Source organism: Rattus norvegicus, chromosome 19 (genome assembly GCF_036323735.1).
Source record: "Rattus norvegicus strain BN/NHsdMcwi chromosome 19, GRCr8, whole genome shotgun sequence".
Lineage (NCBI taxonomy): Eukaryota > Metazoa > Chordata > Mammalia > Rodentia > Muridae > Rattus > Rattus norvegicus.
The window spans coordinates 14,746,410-14,767,889 of record NC_086037.1 but is presented as its reverse complement, the minus strand read 5'-3'; the positions used below and the strand labels follow the sequence as shown (position 1 = coordinate 14,767,889).

The window sequence follows — 21,480 nt, the reverse complement described above, 5'->3', positions numbered from 1 at the left end:
GCCGAGCCATGAGGAAGACATTTCTCCGTGAGAGAGAAATGATAACCAAAGTCACTAAGAACTTCCTGAATCACAGTGTCTGTTAACCATATATTTTATTTACTTATTTTTATGGGCCTGAGTGTTTCACCTAATAAATGCTTGTGCACCATGTGGTATGTCTGGTGCCCATGAAGTCCAGAACGATTCCACTGAACTGCAATTACAGGCTAATACGAGCCACCATGTGGGCACTGGGAATTGAACCCTGGTCTTCTGCTCTTAGCCACTAAACCATCCATCTCTTCAGCACCACCCCCAATTGTATTGTCATTAATATTTAACCATTTAGCCCTCAGTATTTGAATTAATGCAGATGTGACAAGAGTTATAGTTAACATGATGGTTCAGGTATAGACATGCAGGCATCTCATTGTATACAAAATATAAATCCTTTCTTTCTTTCTTTCTTTCTTTCTTTCTTTCTTTCTTTCTTTCTTTCTCTTTCTTTGTTTTACTCATGGAAACAGGGTTTCTTTTGTGTAGCTGACCTGGAACTAGCTCTATAGAGGGAGCTGGCCTAGAATTCACAGAGATCTGTCTGCCTCTGCCTCCCAAGTGTTAGGATCAAAGGTGTACACCACCACCACCACAAATCCTCCTGTTTTAAAGGAAAAATGTAGCCCTACATGGCAGCACCAGTTTAGTCCCAGTATAGACATTTTTCTAGAGTTCCTGAAGGGCTTGCTGCCTTCCCCTTTAGGCCTGGCTAACATGAGAGCTCCACACCTATGGGGTTTGCTCCATAAGAGTCTGGAGGATGAGGGTCACAGGCTGATGTAACTGTGTACAGCAAAGGATGCTTGGTGAAGGTCAAGTGGGTACAGATCAGCAGGTAAAGGCTCTGCCACCCAGCCTCATGGCCTCAGTTTGATCATGGATGAAAGCAGAGAACTGAGTCCACATTGTGTCCTCTGCTCTCCATGTGCATATCATGGCACAGGAACACCACAAACTACATAAAATGTAAAATGCTGAAATGCTGAGAGAAGAGGCCTATGGTAGGCGCCTCCTACACCTGAGACTTCCAACGCCGAAAAGCAGGGGGTAGAGAGTGAGGATGCAGAGTGCACACAGGTCAGGACAAGGCCATGTTACTGAAGCCTCCATGTGTGGTGAGCAGGCTCTGGGCACCATGAGGGACATCAGGAGCTTCTGCACTTTGTAGAATTACAGGGTTCCATGTTACCTCATATGCCCACGTTTTGCCCCCTGCTACAGGGAGAAGCCAACACCAGAAGCCTCCAGCTCCCAGCCCTGCTGGAAGGTTTGAGGAAGGTGGTCCTCTTCTTGTGGTGCCTCTAGTAGGAGTAGCCCACACTTGGGCCCAGCTCCCACTATCAGGAAAAGACAGGTGGCTCTGGTCTTTGCACAGCTCCAGTGGAATGAACAGTGCATCTCTCCTCTCTCTCTTGCAGGAAGTCTCAGCCTCTGGTGCAGGTGATGTTCCCAAGGCAAAGGAAAGGGAAGTGCAGAGTGAGGACTCCCAGGATCCTTTAAAACATTGTCTGCATTGTCTTCATTAATTTTTCTGTTTAATTTTTATTCCATGTGTATTGATCTCATTGTAGGGGTGTGCATTCCAAAGCATGAGTGTTGAAGGTAGAGGAAAAAGCCATGGGAGTCACTTTATCCTACCGTGTGGGGTCCCAGGCTCTGAACCGGGTTGTTGAGCTTGGCTACAAAGAGCTTTCATACTGAATTTCCTGCTGGCTCTGATTTCAGGGAGAGCATCTCATAGAGCCCAGATTGGCCAGTAAACTACTGATCATCCTGCCTCAAGTATTGCCATCTAGTTCATGAAAGGGTTGAGTTACTGACACGAGGAACTGGGGATGGGCAGAGGTGCATGACTGAGGCTATCTCTGCTCAGTGGCATGCCTTTGGGGACTGGTAGTTTTCATCACTGAGATGTCATTTGACTGCAGTGCTCCTCTGGAGAGAAGGAGTCTCTTTTGCCAGGGCATCAGGCTCTCCAGACAGGCCTGGAAGATGGAGGTCTAGAGGCCAGGCCTGCATTCCTCTTCAGAAGCTGCATTTACCACTCTGGACAGTGCTATAGCACAGGGTCACATATCCAGTCCTACCCTGAGACCTGCTGATAAAGAATGTCTATCCTGGGACAATGTCTATCATCGGTTCAAGGTGTGGCCCAACCAACTTATTATAAAGGAAGATAGTAGTTGGTTGAAAAAGGCAGTAACTTTCTATGAACCATATATTAAGTTTTTATGTATACTAAAATTAACAATGGAAAGAACAGTGGTAGGAGAGGAAGCTAGAGGACAACTGCTGAAAATGCTTGCTTTTGAAAATGCTAATGAAGAGTACAGGAGAGCATTATTACCTAGAAAGGAAACTGGGGATATTAATGCTTATATGAAGGCATGGAAGAGGATATCTTTTCTGAAAATGGAAAGATGCATATTTGGCACGTATTGATCCAGATAGAGTTATTAACTTATACATTGAAATACTCTTGAATATCCTATAGGCACTTTAGCTCAAGATGAGTTGCCTTTAGAATGGATACATATTAAATTTATCTTTAACAAAACATTAACAACATATGAGGAACAAATTTCTTTAATTATTCAGCAAGGCATACAAAGACCTGTTACACTGTGGGGATATGATTGTGCTGCTTTTGTTTTCTCATTAAGCAAAAATAAAGTGGAATATTTAATGCAGACGTCTGAAGTTTTTCAATTACCCATGATTTCTTACACTAGAAATACTGAATTTCATTTTCCCCATAGTAAATTCTGGGATTGCTTAAGAAAACAAAAAAAAAATGTGATAAATACACTAATTTCTGTTGATCCATTACCATCTGCCCTTACTGTGTTTACAGATGGCTCTAAGACCAAACATCTAAGACAGATGGCTTATTGGACCAAAGATAAATTTTGGGGACAAGAATCTTCTTTTGGGTCAGTTCAACAAAATGAAGTATTAGAAGTAATTAATGTATTGCAGGATTTTACTCATGATGTAAAAATATTAAAGCCGAGTCAGCTTATGTTGTAGTAGTACAGAATATTGCGACTGCTGTTGTTTCTACATCTAAGCCGATATTAAATGTTATTCTCACATATTAAAGGACTATTGTTATTCAGAAACTCTAGAATATTTATTACAAATATTAGATTACATTCAAGATTGCCAGCATCTTTAACACATGGCAATCATATGGTAGATCAATTAGTGGCATTTGCTACCCCAGAAGAAAACAGTCATAATCATGCCAATACAGGATATTTGCATATTAAATATAAGGTCCCTATTCTGAAGCCAAACAAATTATTGCTAATTGTGGTATTTGTGAGCCTTCACTTATAAAATGTATTCCATCTGAAATTAATCCCAGAAGAATGCAACCTAATACATCGTGGCAGATGGATGGAACCCATATTTCTGAGTTTGGTCGCCTTTCATATATACTTGTAAGCAGAGATAATTTTTCAAAATTTGTATGGGCTACACCATTGCCAGGAGTACGCACTGCTCATGTTATACAGCATCTATTGGAAACTTCTGCTGTTATGGGACCGCCTTCTAAAATTAAAACTGATTATGGACCAACATATATTTCTTATCAATTTAAACAATTTTGTCGGCTCTTCCAGGAAAATGGCGACTCCTGCACGTGCTCCAGAGTTGCGGCCCCCACGAAGCCTGCGACCACCATGGGCCCTGCTGGGGAACCCTGCCTGCGGGGCCAGCCTCAGCCCATGCACAATGTGCTCCCTGCCCTGAGGCTTCGAGCCCCCAGTTCCTGAGCATGTGGGGCGGCAGAGTTTGGCGGAGCTGCGGGAGAGGTTGAGGCGCCAGGAGAGACTTTTGCGCAAAGAAAAATTCATTTGCAAATTGCCCGACAAAGGTAAAAAGATCTCAGACACCACTGCCAAACTGAAAGCTGCCATTTCAGAAAGTGAAGAGGTCAGAGGGAGAACTGAACTACTTCATCCTGTTAGTGTTGACTGTAAGCTAAGGCATAAAGCAACCACAAGAGTTGATACCGACATAGACAAGGCCCAGAATTCTGACCTGATGCTTGATACTTCATCATTAGTTCCTGAATGTTCGTCAGTAGACATTGAATCATCTAAAACAACCTCATAAACTCAGGGACCTACACAGCTCACTCACAAAGGCAATGAAGAGACTTTGGAGACTGGCTGCACAGTGAGTACCAGCCCGTGTGTCCGCATCACAGCCCAGGCTCCCCCATCTTAAGTTAATGAACAACTCCCCCAGCATTCAAGTCAAGTGGAAGAGGTTTCCAGCAGCGTCGACAGTCTGTTTATCACTAAATTGCAAAAGATCACAACTGCAGACCAGACTGAACCCTCAGAAGAAAACACCAGCACTGAGAACTTTCCAGAACTGCAGAGTGAGACTCCTAAGAAGCCTCATTACATGACAGTGATAGAAATGCGAGCTAGAAACCCAGTGCCCCCTCCTCATAAGTTTAAGACCAATGTGTTACCCACACAACAGAGTGACTCACCAAGTCATTGTCAGAGGGTTCAGTCTCCTGCTTCCTCAGAAGAGCAGCGAGGCAGGGCTAGGCAGCATCTTGATGATGTCACAGCAGCTCACCTTCTTCTGCTCCACCCCCTGCCTGCACAGCTGCTCTCCATAGAAGAGTCACTGGCTTTGCAGAAAGAGCAGAAGCAGAATTATGAGAAGATGCGGGCAAAGCTCGCAGCACAGAAACTAGCTGAGAGACTGAATATTACAATGCAGAGCTACAATCCAGAAGGGGAGTCTTCAGGGAGATACCGAGAAGTGAGGGATGAAGATGATGCCCAGTCCTCGGATGAATGCTGAAAATGAGCGCTGGGAGATCCCGGGAGTTGACTGTTGAGCTTATATTGTCTCATCCAACTTCCAAACAAGTACCAAGACAGTGTCAGACCTTGTTGAGGGACAGCAGTTGAAGTTACACAAAGGTAGCTACAAAATAAGAACCCAGTTTGTCTTTCAGAAGATGATCTTCACATGCTTGAACAGTTCAATATTTGAACATTGTGTTTGGCCGTATTGTGTTACAGCTTTGCAGTATATTATGCATTGGTCTGACATTTTAGTGTGAGTAGAACACACGTTTTCTTTAAGATATCTGCTTTTTCCTTCTTCGTATTCTTATCAGATAGCACTGCTTGCACCCCTTCTGGTGAAATATTTTGTTATTCCAGGCACCAAAAGTGAATTAGGAAGGCCTGGTCCCCTCACTCAAGAAATGAGGGGAGCAGTCTAAAGAATGGTACGCATGCTTGCATGGACACGTTCCTGAGACGCTGGATGTGAAATGCCGCATACAACACTTGGGAACCACCACCACTGTGTCTGCTGCTCTGTCCTCTCTTGGGGTGACTGCTGTCACCTGTGATGAGGTTAAGGAGCACTTGGAAGAAGTGCTGGGTGGGGAGGGTCTTCTGACCCGGTATGGGGAGCTGCTCCTGGCTGCCCTAGGCTTGAACTCATTGCCATCTGGGATGATAGGTCCCTGTACAGGACACTCGTGATTGGTAAGGAAACCGGTGTTTTTCTAAGAGTTACAGTTGAATTGTCAGTATATTGCTTTTTTTCCTTGTTAAACCCACAGAGGTGTTTACAGGCTGCAGAAACCTCAGTCCTGTATGTGCACATTTGTGCTTTTTAAAATGATTATATGATAATTTCCAGCAAAGATAACAATGTTATCAAAAAGCCTTTGTCTATTATGTGGAACTTGTAAAGGAGAAATAAAATACCAATCAGAGCAAAAAAAAAAACCATTTTGTCAATGATATCATATTGTACATATTACTGGTATAGAATGCCATCCACAAGGACAAGCTTTTGTTGAAAGAGTTCACCATACCCTGAAATGACAAATTATAAAATTAAAAAGGAGGAAAAGAGATGACCTTACACAGCCTGAATGGAGTTGGCATACCAGTCCCAGAGTAATATTGGCATAAGCATTATTTTTTATTACTCTTCTTAATTTACCACAAGGTGAAGTTATATGCAGAGCAGATAGACACTTTATTGGACTTCTCCCTGAAGGCATGGAACAGACAATATGGATAAAAATTGCCCGAGATGCTGAATGACAGGAAGGGACTTTACTGTATGTAGGGGAGAGGATTTTGTCTCCTTACAGGATGGGGGACAATTCTGGTTACCCAGGAGACGGATCCAAGCACAGAATGATAAGAACCGCTCCCTACCCTCAGAAGAATCCAGTTAAACCAGCTACATTCTCTCCTGATGGATGTTCTCCGGAGATGAAGGAGGTGTCCTCCATTACTGAGGCCCTGGCTTCTCTTAGTGTCGACAAACGACAACGGAGAAGGATCGATGCAGTGACAACCCCATTACCTAGGTGAGGCGATTAAGCACTGAAAGGAAAACTATGTTGTCTCCTACAGGAAAGTCCTTTACTGCTGAGCACGTATTGTTAGCAGTGTGTGCTTTACTCACGGTTTCTTCTGTTGTGGCCAATGCGAGTTATCAGGCTTATATTCCTTGTCCACCTTTATTTGAACCTGCTACTTGGCGGGGAAACAGATGTGGTTTTATACACCACCCCAAGAATTTTGTCATCTCTTTGGAATAATTTGACCTTTTGAATAGACGTGATGGAGCTTTGTATAATTTTCCTTATGCTGGATTAAAGATGCCTTTGTGTTTAGGAAAGAGACCAGGCCTACAAATGGGTTATTAAAATTGGCGATTACCAGGAAAAATTGTTACAGTCTCCAGGATTGACAGCTTGGTCTATAACCAAAATTGGAATAACATTACATTTGTTAGCGAGCCAGTATATCCTATTTGTGCTTGGTTTACTTATGTAGGCTTAAAATATCTCCCATGCAATTGGAAATACTGCCCTGGCATGTTTCGAAAAATTATTCAAGATAAATGAATAAATTGGGGTCCTTATGGCCAATTATTAATACATGTTCAGAATGGAATGTTACCACTTGTGATTTGTCAAATGTTACCAGGATGAACTGAGAGGAGAATGAACGCCTTAATGGATGCTTGCTGATGGAGTGTGGAGATGGAGGCATTGCTGATGTTCGACTGGCCTCTGTGGAAGATCCTACTGTGTTTCAAGCTCATTTGTGGAAGACTGTCACTGCATTAAAAGAAGCTGTGCTTGCTAATGGAAGCTTTTCTGGGACTGCTCAATCTGCCTCTCAGTATAATTTTACAACATTTAAGAAAGAAAAGGTTACTACTTGTATTCCTATGCCATATTTCTTTTTAATAGGTAGATTTAATTTTGCTAATGGATTTGCTTGTACTAATTGTCATTAGTATTCATGTATTAATTCATCTATTTAGTTTAATATAAATCAATATTCTATTATGATATTCAGCAAAAAATATATGTATGGATGCCTGTTAATTTGAGACATCATTGGTCTCAAGATCCTCTTAATTATATGATTATTGATTTTTTTAATAATCTGCTGAGGAACAGTAAAAGAATTATTGGAGTTTGTACCTACTATTTTAAGTCTTATTTCTGTTGCTACTTTGGCAGCCATTTCCAGCATAGCATTAAAAACATCTATTGAGACAAAGCATTTTGTTGAAGACTGGCATAAAGATTCACATGAGTTATGGATAGAGCAAACTAAAACTGATACTAGACTTCAACATCAAGTAGATGTTTCAAAACAAACAGTAGAATGGTTGGGTCGAAAGAAGTTATTTATTGAAAAATATGAGGATTTAAGATATGATTGAAATCCTACTACTTTTGTGTTAATAAATATATGGATAATGATACAGAACATGATTGGAAGTTAATTCAAGCCCATTTGGAAGGTAATGAAAGTGCTACAAAAGTAATTAATGCCTTGAAATACGATGCTCGAATGTCTTTTGGTAAACAGCTAGAAGATACTACCCCTATGTAAATAGCTAAATTATTGGATGATCAATTGACAGGATTAGATCCCAAGGCTTGGCTTCAAAGGATTTTCCATAGCTTGGGAGGAGCTAGTTTTGCCATAATCTTATGTACATTATGTATTATGTTGCTTTATTTTTACATGATTAAACCCCTACAAAGACTTTTGCTATGTTATGGAAAGTGTTTCTTTTAAAACAAAAGAAAAAAGGAGGAATTGTTAAGACATAGAGATGCAGCTCCCAGGCAGGGTCAAGAAAGGCCTGGTGACAGATACAAGTAGGGGCTGGAATTCCACCCTGGAGAAGAAAATGTTTTCCTCACTTGGCCTTAAGCTATCTTCTTCTGTGTCCTGTTTCTGTGGAAGTGGTTCTAACGCTCTCTCGGTAATGGTGAGTATATTTTGATTATAATAAGATAGGTGATTTGTTATATGAATATTTTGAGAAGAAGCCTTTGTTTATTCGTATTTCTTTGTTTAGTCTTCCCTCAGTTGTTCCTGGTATCCTGGGAATAATGATCTTATGGTATCTTGACAAAATGAAAATTGTAGTTATTCATATTCCCAGCTACATAGGGATTAATAAAGCTTGCAACTGTGTGCAGTTGCTTCTGCCTTTGCTCTGCACCCCCTGTGTCCTGGGGGTATGCAACCATACCCAGGGCCCCCAATTCACTAGACATTGACAGTGGGTCATCCCACAAAACACAGAAGCATCTACCTTAGTCAAAAATGGATATTTTATTGAATGCACACACTAACACTGATTGATCACATCCATGTAACTACTGAAGCTTTTTCTGCTCTCTGTAGCGGTGATGACGTCAAAATCTTACTGAAAACCATGCACACCCGGTTTAGGTTGTATTAAAGTAGCCCACGATTTCAGTGCTCCCTGCAAGGTGCCATGAGACGCAGTAGCATGAGTCTGCATGCACCTCGACAGTTTTCACTAGGGACTACACACACACACACTTTACTGACATGGTGCACATTCTTTGCACACAAGGAAGAAAGTGAGCAGTAATGAAAACACACCAATCATGGAATTGATGGAGGGAGCTGTGGGGAAGCTGGGGCTTAGAGGTACTTAAAGGCCCTATGCAGGCTCTCCTTTTGTTGGAGGAGAAACTTCAACTGCAATGTGGTTCTTTATTTTCTTTCTCTAAAGCACAGAGGGCTAGGGTGAAACATAGGGCTTTGAGCATGTTTGGCAAGTACAGTCACAATGAATTAAATCCTAGGGCTGGAACCTATTAATCTTCTACAAAATTACAGAGCAGCCTGGATGAAGACTCATAGCTGAAAAGGTGGACATCTCAAGACAGGCACTGACAATGGCTGACAGACTTGACTGAAGACTGGAAATGTTTTGCTATCTCACAGGAAAAGAAGGCCCCTCCTACAACACTGTACTCTAAGGACAGTTTATTCAGGTTAGGATGACATGAACTATTGTCTCAGGTCACAGATGTCAGTACAAAGTATCCAAGGTATTGTATGCCAATGGTAGCATCAACAGAACAAAGCACACAGTGTCATGAAGACATAAATTATGAGTTTGTGTAGAAAGACCCAGGCCTCATCCAGGTTCTTAGTAACTGAGAACCTCAAACACAGTAGTGATGTGATAGTGTGGGGGTGAATCTAGTTACAACTTGTTTCTATTGTGACACAGATGACTCTTTTTGTGTCATGGGCAGCTTATAATGAATGACTAGACCTAAGCATGAGAATAACCAAATACTACATTGCTTCCCTAGCTGCTGAGCTTTAAAAAGCCCTGGGGAGACAGCAAGCTTTTGTGGACATTCTGGATTATTCCTTCTGTACTTTAACTCTCTGAGTCACCTGCACTCTCAGTAAGTTAATTCAAATCCATAAATTGGAAATCTATCACCTGGAAAAAATACATTCTCAATACGATCCCAGATTGGCCATGGAAAAAGGGTAGCTTGAACTGCCCAACCTAGGATCTGGGCCTGCACAGGCCTGCTCTCAAAAAGAAACCTGTGTTCACAGCTATAGGCAGCATTCACTATGTATGCTCTTGAGGTTCCTCCCTAAACTGCTTGGATTAAAATAATTTTCATGCTAACAATCAAAACACTCATTATGCCAATCTGGCCAACAGGAAGCTAATATCTATTCTGTATTTTGTCAGATGTGCATAATACATATGGTCATCATTGATAACAGGTGAAAGATCTGCTCTAATATGGACACTAAGTGGTGCTGGAGGATGATCCTGCCCACAATGAGCAGTGGGAACACCAGAGCCCTGTAGGGATGCCTGGCAAGCTAACACATTGAGCACGCACAGCTCAGTAAGTTCCCTGTGAACACACATCTCCTGAGATCTGTCTATTTGATTGGAGGTGATCCTGTCCACCTAATACAGTACATGATGTGGAATAACAAAAGCCACCTGCAGGAGCTGTGGCGATGACTCACAGGATAGAGCATCTGCTGCTCTCTCAGAAGAACCACATGGACCCTAACAATTGAGTAAAGCATGTCAGTGATTACATCATAGAGTGTGTGTCTGAGAAACAGCCACATTATCCACACAAAAGACACTGTCACACTGGGTACCCCTTGGTGACTTTGAATTCACTTATTAGCCCAGTATCCATGGAACATGCAGAGATCCATCTCCAGCTGTCAGTTCTAAGTCCACAGGAGGGGACAGAACCCTTTAATAAGAATGATGGTCTTAAGAGTCAAGAGATAGAATTCAATATTTATTCATAAGGAATTCATTTTTACAACAAAACAAGATTAAAACAAATAAATTAAAATATTTAAAAGTATGTGAAAAGATAAAAACAGTAACAAGAACATATAAATATGAAACAACAAAAAGAAAATTTCAATTAAAATCATAACAAAAATATTTCTAAACAGCACATTCTTAAGGAACATTTAGAAGCACAGATGTATTGCTGTTTCTCCTCTTGCACACATAATGAAAGGCTGTCCCCCAAGTTGTCTCTCAGGTGCTGTTTTCTGAGAAGAAAGTAAGACCTCAATCAGTCAGGCTGGCTTAGTGATATATAAATTTAGGGTCTCTAAGCAATGACAAATTAACTCTGAGGAAGAATACTCATCCAAAAAATTTGTTACCATTCAGGATGTTTGTCATCAGGGACTCCTGAGAAAGCAACTTATTCTTCAGGAAGCTCTCTTACTGGGGTGTGTCCAATTCCAGCTCTCTTGCACTTTCTGAGACCTGGGAGAGGAAGGCAGTTTTTCAGACACTGATTTGGTGGTGAAATGCAAGGCAGATGTCGGAAGGCTGCCTTCTACCACCTCAGTTCTATTGGACAGTCAACATGGACCTTTTAACTGATATCATGGTTGCTAACTCTTTGGGAAGGGCAAAATCTCCAGAGAGCCTCAAAGTAATGTGAGCTGCCAATATGGGACCCAGACTTATACCAGTGCAAACCAAGGACAGGGCAATGGAAGGAACCTCATTGGGTTGCAGGAAGAAAGGAGATGTCCATATGTCACCAAGGTTAAAACCAATGACAAGTTCTAATTTGACATTTGCACTTTGTTCTTATCCCGCAAAGGTGCTTCCTACACAAGAAGTCACATGACCACAGAGTGTCATTTGTCAAAGAACCAAGAACTTGTTCAAAACTCTACAGAGCATCCAATCTATCACGTGGATATGCAATAATGAGGTATGTTATTAATCTGTCACCATTTCTAGACTGCAGCTTCAAAAAGAGCAGACAAATATACTTGCAAAATAATTCAGTTTCTGAAAAGTGGTTGGCTTCCCAGAATACTTGTGCATAGGCAGAGCAATGAACAATTCCACTACATGAGGAGGTTGGCTGGTTGTGAGTGTAAATTAGAAAGGTGGTAGGAGAGAGCAAAGATGTATCAAATTGGCAAACTTTATCAGATATTTTTAAGCTAACACAGCTGCTCATCCCTACCAGATGATGCTGGGTCTGGACGTTGGTGGTCTTTATCTTTCTTGTTGAAGTCAACCAAATATTTCTGGTTCAGTGCACAATCAAGATGTACCTCCTTGCTCTCCTGCTTCAGTGGGACCAACTTCTTCCTACATGTGTTCTCCATCAGGAGCTGGCTGAGCAGGTTTCTGGAAATACAGTCTGCATAGTAAGATCATGCTGCCCCTTTCTCCCATTCCTACTCGTAAGTCCCACTAAGTCTACCAGGTCCCAGATACCCATGAAGACTTAATAGAATTCATTTCGATACATATAAGGCTGCTGCACAAACCACAAAGAATAAATTCCGGGAAGAATAAATTGTTTGTTTGGCCCGAGCACCAATTAGTGTCCACATCTCTCAAAAAGAACATGGATCTACAACTATCCATGAAAGCCCAATGCATGGGGGCAACATCAATTAGTAGTGGGCCAACACCCTCAAAGGAGGTCAGTAGAACCAAGAGAAGGTCATGCTAACCATGTGGTCTACACACTGAGTTTTGTAAAACCTGGTATGACACCATAGGTCCAGGTCAGCCTAATAACCTTCTGGTGACTTCAATCAGTGCTGTTCTATCTAGAGCCTTCTGAAGATGCCTAGACAATCCTGGGATGAGTAACAGTCTTTTATGGAACTGAAAACTGAGTCCTAATGACCCTGGCACACTGATGTGTAAACAGCACAAGAGATAGAACCAGAGCTGAAGACCGTCCAATCCAGAACAAAGAAAGTCAGAAATGGCCATTCCACAGGTGATAGCCTTTCTGACCAGGACTTACCTAGAGAAGGTAATCTCCTTCTTCAGCTTATGGTTGTTCTCATGGATTTCAGTGTTCTCCATCTCTAAGTTGTGCAGAATTGACATGACCGCCTCCTCCATTCTCTCCAGGTCTTCATAATATGGATTTGGCCTGAAGTGTGGCCTGGCCCCAAATAATAGAATACAATGAACATCGGCATTTAGGAATATATGAACTCAGGGTGGGTCCTGTACTACCCCAGTCCTGGAAGGACACCTTCTGAATTCTACATATTGGATCTTCTTCAGCTTCAGAAACGTGTTTTTGTTCGTCCAGGACACCAGAATCTTGGCATCCAGATGGAGGGTTCCCTGGCTCCCTTTGTTCAATCAAGAGGAAATCTGCAGTCAAGCCAGTTAAGCTATCGAGAGCCTAGGCCACACCTCTCCATGCTCCCCCACCCCAACACACACAGAAACCTGTGATTACTTTTCTCCTGTTTTGATAACAGACCTTATATCAACACAAATTTATAATCTGCACAAGGAATACAAATAAACAGACAATCGTGGCCACATAGGCAAAGAACTGTGCTGTTGACAGTGGGGCTCCCAGAACAAAGCATTCACATCACCATGAATGTGTTACAGGTAAATACTCAGGCCAAGACATAGACCCCTAGATTCCAAGTGTGGAGGGAAATATAAACATATAAAAGTTGTCCATATGCATTTGGATGTATGCACATACAGACTCACAGACGGAAAAATACCCACAAAAAAAGAGAAATGTAAAAACAGAGTCAGAGAAAGAGAAAGAGAAATATGGAAACAGAGAGTACTGTGAAAACCAGGAGAAATGCATCCACCATTGCTGTCTCAGAGGGCAAGACACACAGACAATAACAAACAGGCCTGAGCCTGAGACCTTCTAGTCAAGCATTGAGATGAACAGTTTGGGACCAGGCCCCTCAGGCTACTGCGTGGATCTTCCAGCACTCAGTCCCCTGCCTAGCAAGTACAGAGACTCACCGTAAACTCACTGCAATTACAATCTTGCAAAGCCACCATCTGTCAAGGGCTTTGCAAATGCACACTAGACACTCACTCTCCCTGACTTTATCCCCGAATTCTTCATTCAGACCACAATTTCTGCTTTTCAATAAATGGAAGCAGATGAGTCCATTTTCCATCTCGCTCCTCAGGAAGGGTCAAGGTTCTGAATCTCCTCTATATGGGAGGTGAGGTTTAGCACAGGGTGGTTAGGGAGGCACAGCTTTCTAGAACCCAAAACCTTAATAGGATAAGATGAAGGTGACCTTGCAGACCCAGGAATGAAACAAGAGCATTTGGAGCGATTCATACCTGTTCTTCATGGATCTCTCTGTCAGAAACCTCAGGCGATCTCTCAGGTCATTTCTCTCCTCGGTAATGAGCTGCAGCTCTTTAATCAGCCTCTCCTTTTCTGTCTTGGCCTGATTCTCACTTAGTTCAGTGCCAGGGGATGATGTTTCTCTCCCAGCGTCTGTAGGTAGAAGAACACAAGTGAACCTGCATGGGGAGAATGCATAGAGTGTACATAGACCACAGTGAGGCCTAAACAGGAGAACAAGCCTGGAACCCAGTGTCACTGCTAGGCAATTGGTCTATGCTTAAGAGGCCTCCTCAGTGGATCTCAGTTCTCCCACTACTCTATAGAGACCAAGAGATGTAAGCAGCCAGGTGTTCCCTATGCCGGACATCACGTGCTCACATGTACCACGGAGATGGCTACTCCAGGATTATCATCAGCTGAACAGGGTACAGCTTGGTTTCCTCAACCCTGTGGTTTCAGAACTCAGATGATAAATTCACCACCCACAAGACTTGAGTGATTGGAGACACTCAGATGTCCTACCCTGATAATCTAGGCCAACAACTTTGGATAAAAACACATTTCTATGGAGGACATGGTCAACAGACTTATCAGTTCCCCTATTTGAAATACCAAATGCCCGAGAAGTTCCAGTAGGTTACAGGCTGAATCTTGGTCCACATGTTCCAAACAGTTTTGGTATTTTAGAAACATGTTTGTAACACACAACCTCTAATATATAAAGCTAACGATGACCCTTCCAGTTAGAAGAAATCAGAGGAGGTCTAAGAACATAAGGTTATTGCCTGGAGCACAATTCTCCCCCTGTTCCTACTGTCAGATATCCACTGTATTTAAAGAAGCAATGATAGTGAAGTACATTGCTGCCCTGTCTAAACTCAGAAAAGGTGGACCCTCCATGACTCCTGATGGTGTTATTATACAATGTAACATAACAAATGCACTGTAAAAGTAAAGACCAGAAGTTCACAGTATAATAGCATTGGCCTTACCATAGCCTCCCAGTGGAGATGGGGAAACTAAAGGTCTGAAATCCTGACTTTCAGGAATTGTGATATTCATGGAAATTCAATTCCTTTTCAGATGCTCCAGTTGTTGTGGCCCATTGCTAGAAAGGTCAGCATAAGCATGCAGCCCCCCTGGCAGGAAGCTCAAAATACACTGCCCAGAACTTACTCCACATTCCCCAGAAGTGCTGTCTTTGTCCATCATTACTTTGAGACGAAAGGCTAGACTCCTTCAATTTAGTCTCTCCAGAATCGACATTCCCCCTCCCAAAACGCTTGCGAAGACGGGAAAACATGTCTTAGCTTGTAACCGCCAGACTCTGACTGAGAGAAACTAGGGCACTGGTTGTCACTACAACACTGGTGACATCACAGAGGATGCCAGAACTCTCTAGGAGACAATAGAATGTCCAAGAAGGGACAGCTGATGTCATGGGGAGCAGACTTTGACTCCCTGCTAATGTTCTCCCTGTACTGAGCATAAGCAGAGGTGCCCTTTCCAGGAGACTTTCCCGGGGCAGAGCCACTGAGCATCTCCTGCTTCCAAAGCCAAATTTTCCTCAAGGCTTGATTATAAAAACCTTAGTAATTCCTATGCATCTAAATGAATGTTTCCTTCCATATCTTGCCCAAAAATGTCTCATCCTAACTCAAATTGTCCTCATTCACCAATGTTAGCCATTAAAACTTCCTGAGATTTCACACCAGCTTGAATATGCAGTCAAAAGTTCTCCTGTCTCATTATGTACAGGTGCTTTATATCACATCAAGAAATAGTCTGCATGGTAGGTTACAACATGGGCGTGTGTTAGGGGAACACTCATGAAGTCATGTGCTTAGCAATTGACAATTGCCAGAAAATTCCTTAGGAGAAAGAGTTGAAGTCTTTATGGTGCTAGGAACAGTGTGGAGACCAGTTGGCAGACAAAAGTGCAATATTGGAGCCACCAATGAAGGGAACCTCATGCTGCTTGTGGGGTTCTCATCTCTGCGCCAATGTTGCCAAAGGAGCACTGCTGACAGGCCTTCTATCAGAAGCTGAGCTTCTATCAGAAAAATAAAATAGTCAAGAGATATAGGGGGTGCAGATAAAGGTGTAGGACGAGGCTATACACATCACTACGGGGATAGAGCAAGGACCCAGCACTTGTGCTCTGGGTCATGGGCTTCCCCACAAACACAAAAGCATCTGTCACAGTAAAAAATGGATACTTTTTTGAGTGCACACACTAACACTGATTGATCAGATCCATACCCCAGATTTTGGGGGCAGATCCATGGCCCCAAATATCTTCCTCTCAACTTATACAGCAAAAAATAAGAAAGAAAGAAAAAAGTCAAAACAAAAAGCTCAAGCTTCTCATATGAGGATTGAAGGAAGTGTGATCTGGTGGTCAGTTCTGATTAGGCCATTTTAGATAGAACAGTGCACAGTGATGCTTAATGTGATGGGTCCTATATAAAGCTTTCTGCAATATTGGAATTTTAACAAGCCTCATCCAGAACATACAGAACAGGAAAGGATGTGATCACCATGTCCTTGCTCTCTATCAGGTTATTTTTCTGTGTCCGTGATTGTCAGCCATAGACAGCAACAATCTGAAATAGCTGGTAGACATGGAACAAAGTGGCTAAAACTATAGTTGTGGGTTACACACCTCAACTGTCAAAGGCTAATGCTGTTCTCACAGTCCCTGGAGGCCATTCTTGTAAGACTGTCTACTGGAAAGTAGAAGCAGGTTTATCTGAGCTCAAAGTGAACCTGGCCAGGTAGGAAGAGGGCAACATGGGATACTTGAGACCCTGTCTAAACCAGCACAGAAACCCACACTTCCTTCAAAGCATCATCTATGAATTCTTGATTATCTACCATTCTCTCCCTACCAGTCTTTCAGACTGGAATTGTAGAAAAGAACTGGAAATGATCTTCCTATTCTGAAGACCTTGATCTCTCTTTCCTTAGGTGTACATTAAGAACTCATGCAAATGGGTATGACCATCTGAACATCTTAGTATCATCTACTCAGTATATCTAGCCTAATACTGTGCCTATGGCAATCTCAAGCTTCCCTGAGTGTTGCTGACCCAGCAAGAAGTATGAAGTACTGAGGTCAAACCCCAGTGATCCTTTCAAGGGGTTAGAAGAAAGCCATCAGAGAAACTCCACTTCTTTGTCCTTAGATTAAATCAAGCTGATACAATGTGAACCTGGTGGGCTATTTAACCAGACATCTTTCTGCCAACCCCAGCTTTCTGAGTTCAGTCCATCTGAACCTGCATCCGGAGAATGTATAGAGTGTACATAGACCACAGTGAGGCCTAAACAGGACAACAAGCCTGGAATCCAGTGTCACTGCAAGGAGTTTGGTCTTCGCTTAAGAGACCTCCTCAGTGGGTCTCAGTTCTCCCTCTACTCTATAGAGACCCAGAGATGTAAGCAGCCAGGTGTTCCCTATGCCTTCCTACACACCCAATAAATGCAGTAAATTTTAATTTCTGTTCAATTGTTCAGTAACTTACTTACACTTGCATATTGCTGTGGAAGTGATGGGGTTTCCTGATCAGTATTGCATTTAACAATGCATAACCAATCATCCCTCCTAGAATGACTGTATATAGAGAAAGAAAATTTATTAGAATGGTTTATAGACTGTGGTACAGCTAATTCAACAAGGAATGGAAGGTCTAAAACGCAGTAGTTGCCCCTGTTGAAGCCAATCCCCCTAGCATAGCTGTAGCCATTTTGTTCCATGCCTGCCAGATAGTTCATCTTCTTGCTGTAATATGTCTGCCTGTCATGGTTGTCTGAAAATAATTTAACTCAGAGCAGGGTCAGGAATGATCACGTAACTTGTGTATGTTTTTTTTATTGGTTATTTTGTTTATTTATATTTCAAATGTTAACCCCTTTCCAGTTTCCCCTACAATAACCCTGCATTCCACCCCCTTCCCCAGCCTCCTCGAGGGTGCTCCCCCACCCACCCATTACCGAACCACTGGAAGGAAGTTCTTTATGTTGTGAGGTTTCTTAATCTTAAATTTCATAATTATAAGCTTCATGTAGGACCAATAAAATTAAAGGTCAATATGAGGGCTGCAGAGATGGCTCCATGGTTAAGAGCACTGACTGCTCTTCCGGAGGTCCTGAGTTCAAATCCCAGCAACCACGTGGTGGCTCACAACCATCTGTAATGAGACCTGATGCCCTCTTCTTCTGTGTCTGCAGACAGCTACAGTATACTTATATATAAATAAATAAATCTTTAAACAGATAAAAAGTCGGTATGAACCTTTGTTGTCTAAAATGGCTTGAGTCAGGGCTGACAACCAGACAGCCCTTCCAGCACCTGCCTATGAGCTCACATTTTAGTCTTTATAAACTGACATAGAAAAATATCCAGGGTCCTAGCGTGACAAATTCTCAGCTACGTCTCTGATGATCAGTCTTAGGGTGGGCATTCAATAAACCATCCCTGTCTAAGTGAGGTCAGAGTTTGTGTGGTTTATGGGGCAACTCCAGGACCTCAACGGTTTTGTCCATAAGGCTGGATATTTCAGCTGGTCTTCAGTACATGCAGGAATCCTGAAGAAGAAGGAAAATTAATAAAGCAAACTTCCTTTTTCCATGTCCTTGATATGAGCCAGCAGAAGGTGTGGTCCAAACAAAAACCAACGGATTGGGTAAAGATCTTTACCAATCCTACAACAGATAGAGGGCTTATATCCAAAATATACAAAGAACTCAAGAAGTTAGACCTCAGGGAGACAAATAACACTATTTAAAAAATGGGGCTAAGAGCTAAACAAAGAATTCACAGCTGAGGAATGCTGAATGGCTGAGAAACACTGAAAGAAATGCTCAACATCTTTAGTCACAAGGGAAATGCAAATCAAAACAACCCTGAGTTTTCACCTCACACCAGTCAGAATGGCTAAGATCAAAAACTCAGGTGACAGCAGATCCTGGCAAGGATGTAGAGAAAGAGGAAAACTCCTCCATTGTTGGTGGGATTGCAGACTGGTACAACCATTCTAGAAATCAGTCTGGAGATTCCTCAGAAAATTGGACATTGAACTACCTGAGGTTCCAGCTATACCTCTCTTGGGCATATACCCAAAAGATGCCCCACATATAACAAAGACACATGCTCCACTATGTTCATAGCACCCTTATTTATAATAGCCAGAAGCTGGAAAGAACCCAGATGCCCTTCAACAGAGGAATGGATACAGAAAATGTGGTACATCTACACAATGGAATATTAGTTATCAAAACCAATGACGTTATGAAATTCATAGGCAAATGGATGGAACTGGAAAATATCATCCTGAGTGAGCTAACCCAATCACAGAAAAACACACATGGTATGCACTCATTGATAAGTGGATATTAGCCCAAATGCTCAAATTACCCTAGATGCACAGAACACATGAAACTCAAGAAGGATGACCAAAATGCAGATGCTTCACTCCTTCTTTAAAAGGGGAACAAGAATACCCTTGGCAGGGAATAGGGAGGCAAAGTTTAGAACAGAGGCAGAAGGAACACCCATTCAGAGCCTGCCCCACATGTGGTCCATACCTATACAGATATTAGATAAGATGGATGAAGCAAAGAAGTGCAAGCCGACAGGAACTGGATGTAGATCTCTCCTGAGAGACACAGCCAGAATACGGCAAATACGTAGCTGAATGCCATCATTAAACCACTGAACTGAGAACGGGGCCCCCGTTGAAGTAATCAGAGAAAGGACTGGAAGAGCTTGAAGGGGGTTAAGACCCCATATGAACAACAATTCCAACTAACCAGAGCTTCCAGGGACTAAGCCACTACCCAAAGACTATACGTGGACTGGCCCTGGACTCCAACTGCATACGTAGCAATGCATAGCCTAGTAAGATCACCAGCAGAAGGGGAAACCCTTGGTCCTGCCAAGACTGAACCCCCAGTGAACATGATTGTTGGGGGGAGGGCGCTAATGGGGGAAGGATGGGGAGGGGAACACACAAATAGAAGGGGAGGGGAAAGGGTTGAGGGATGTTGGCCTGGAAATCGGGAAGGGGATTAACAATCGAAATGTAAATAAGAAATACTCAAGTTAATAAAGATGAAAAAAATAAAAAGAAAAAAGAAGGTGTGGTCCAGATTAGAGGTGGGCCTTTCCATCTCAAAAGATCTGAATTAAAGATTTATCTTCTGATCTCCAAGATTTGGATTACAAGTAGGTCTTCTTGCTTCAGAAAATTTAATTAAGAAAAAAAAAATCCAATGGTGCTTATGCCTTTAGCCTCAGCATCCAGGAGGTAGAGGCAGGTGGATCTCTGAGTTCAAGGCCAGCCTGGTCTACAAAATGAATTCCAGGACAGCCAGAGCTACACAGGGAAACCCTGTCTCAAAAAAAACAAAGAAGAGGAGGAGGACCAAGAGGAGGGGGTTGAAGAGAGGAAAATAGAAAGAAGGAAGGAGAGAGAGAGAGAGAGAGAGAGAGAGAGAGAGAGAGAGAGAGAGAGAGAGAGATCCCCCTCACAGGGCGTCAAGCCATTTGGCATTAGTTAATTCCAGGTACACTCAAGTTGACAACCAAGAACAGCAATCCCATTACCCGTGGTTGTGGTCTCACCCTGGTAGGCTCCTGAGTAGGAGGCTGAAGCAGGAGAATTGCCATAAGTCTGATGCCAGCATGAACTACACACGTGTTCCAAGCCAAGCCAATCTCAGCTACAGTTTGAGATTCTGTCTGAAAAATATGAAAGAGAAAGAAAACATAATTTCCTAGAGCAGTGTTTCTCAACCTTCCTATGGCCTCAACCCTTTAGAACAGTTCCTCATGCTGTGGTGACCCCAACTACAAAATTATTTTGTCGCTACTTCACAACTGTAAATTTGCTACTGTAATGAATCTTTATTGTAGTGTAAACTATCAGATAGGAGACCCTGTGTGGGTCACGACCCCCAGGCTGAGGGCCTTTGCCCTAGAGGCGGTCTTGGCCTAGTTTATATAGTTCATATTACAATGGCCTCTCTCAGCGTTTGAAGGTCAAGTATATTCACTTGTAACATCAAAACATAAAAATTCAGTTGAGCTGCTGGCTGGTACGGTCTGACATCCCCCAGAATACCTTTGCCATTTTGTTCCATGTCTGCCAGCCATTTCATATTGTTGCTGTAACACGCCTGCCGTCACTGAGGAGGAGAAGGGAGTTGGCTCAAGGACATGCTGACCACACACCTTGTTTTGTTCTGAATGTTCTGTATGCCGTTTGCTAATCTTGAGAAATTTGCACCTTAAGGAGTGGTTCCCTGAAGTGGACACAGGTGATAGGCTAAGGCAGATGTGTGAAGGAATGTTTCACTGAGGCAGACGCAGGTAAAAGGATGTTCTGCTAAAGCACGCATGTGAAAAGACACGTGATGAAGGGTTC

General features: G+C 42.5%; 1 protein-coding gene and 1 pseudogene across 4 annotated transcripts; one reads left to right on the top strand and one right to left on the bottom strand.

Moving 5' to 3' along the window:
- The first annotated feature begins 3,780 nt into the window (after window positions 1–3,780).
- On the top strand, window positions 3,781–4,875 carry LOC134483137 (DNA-directed RNA polymerase II subunit GRINL1A-like; annotated as a pseudogene).
- Window positions 4,876–10,136: 5,261 nt separating this feature from the next.
- Window positions 10,137–20,803, bottom strand: Speer4cl5 (spermatogenesis associated glutamate (E)-rich protein 4C like 5). 4 transcript variants are annotated; one of them, NM_001394752.1, is given in 6 exon segments: window positions 11,088–11,193; window positions 11,915–12,081; window positions 12,716–12,859; window positions 14,041–14,200; window positions 16,006–16,103; window positions 20,679–20,803. In NM_001394752.1, coding segments are annotated over 4 exon segments (387 nt in total). In that variant the 5' UTR covers window positions 14,052–14,200; window positions 16,006–16,103; window positions 20,679–20,803; the 3' UTR covers window positions 11,088–11,128.
- Between the last annotated feature and the right edge of the window lie 677 nt (window positions 20,804–21,480).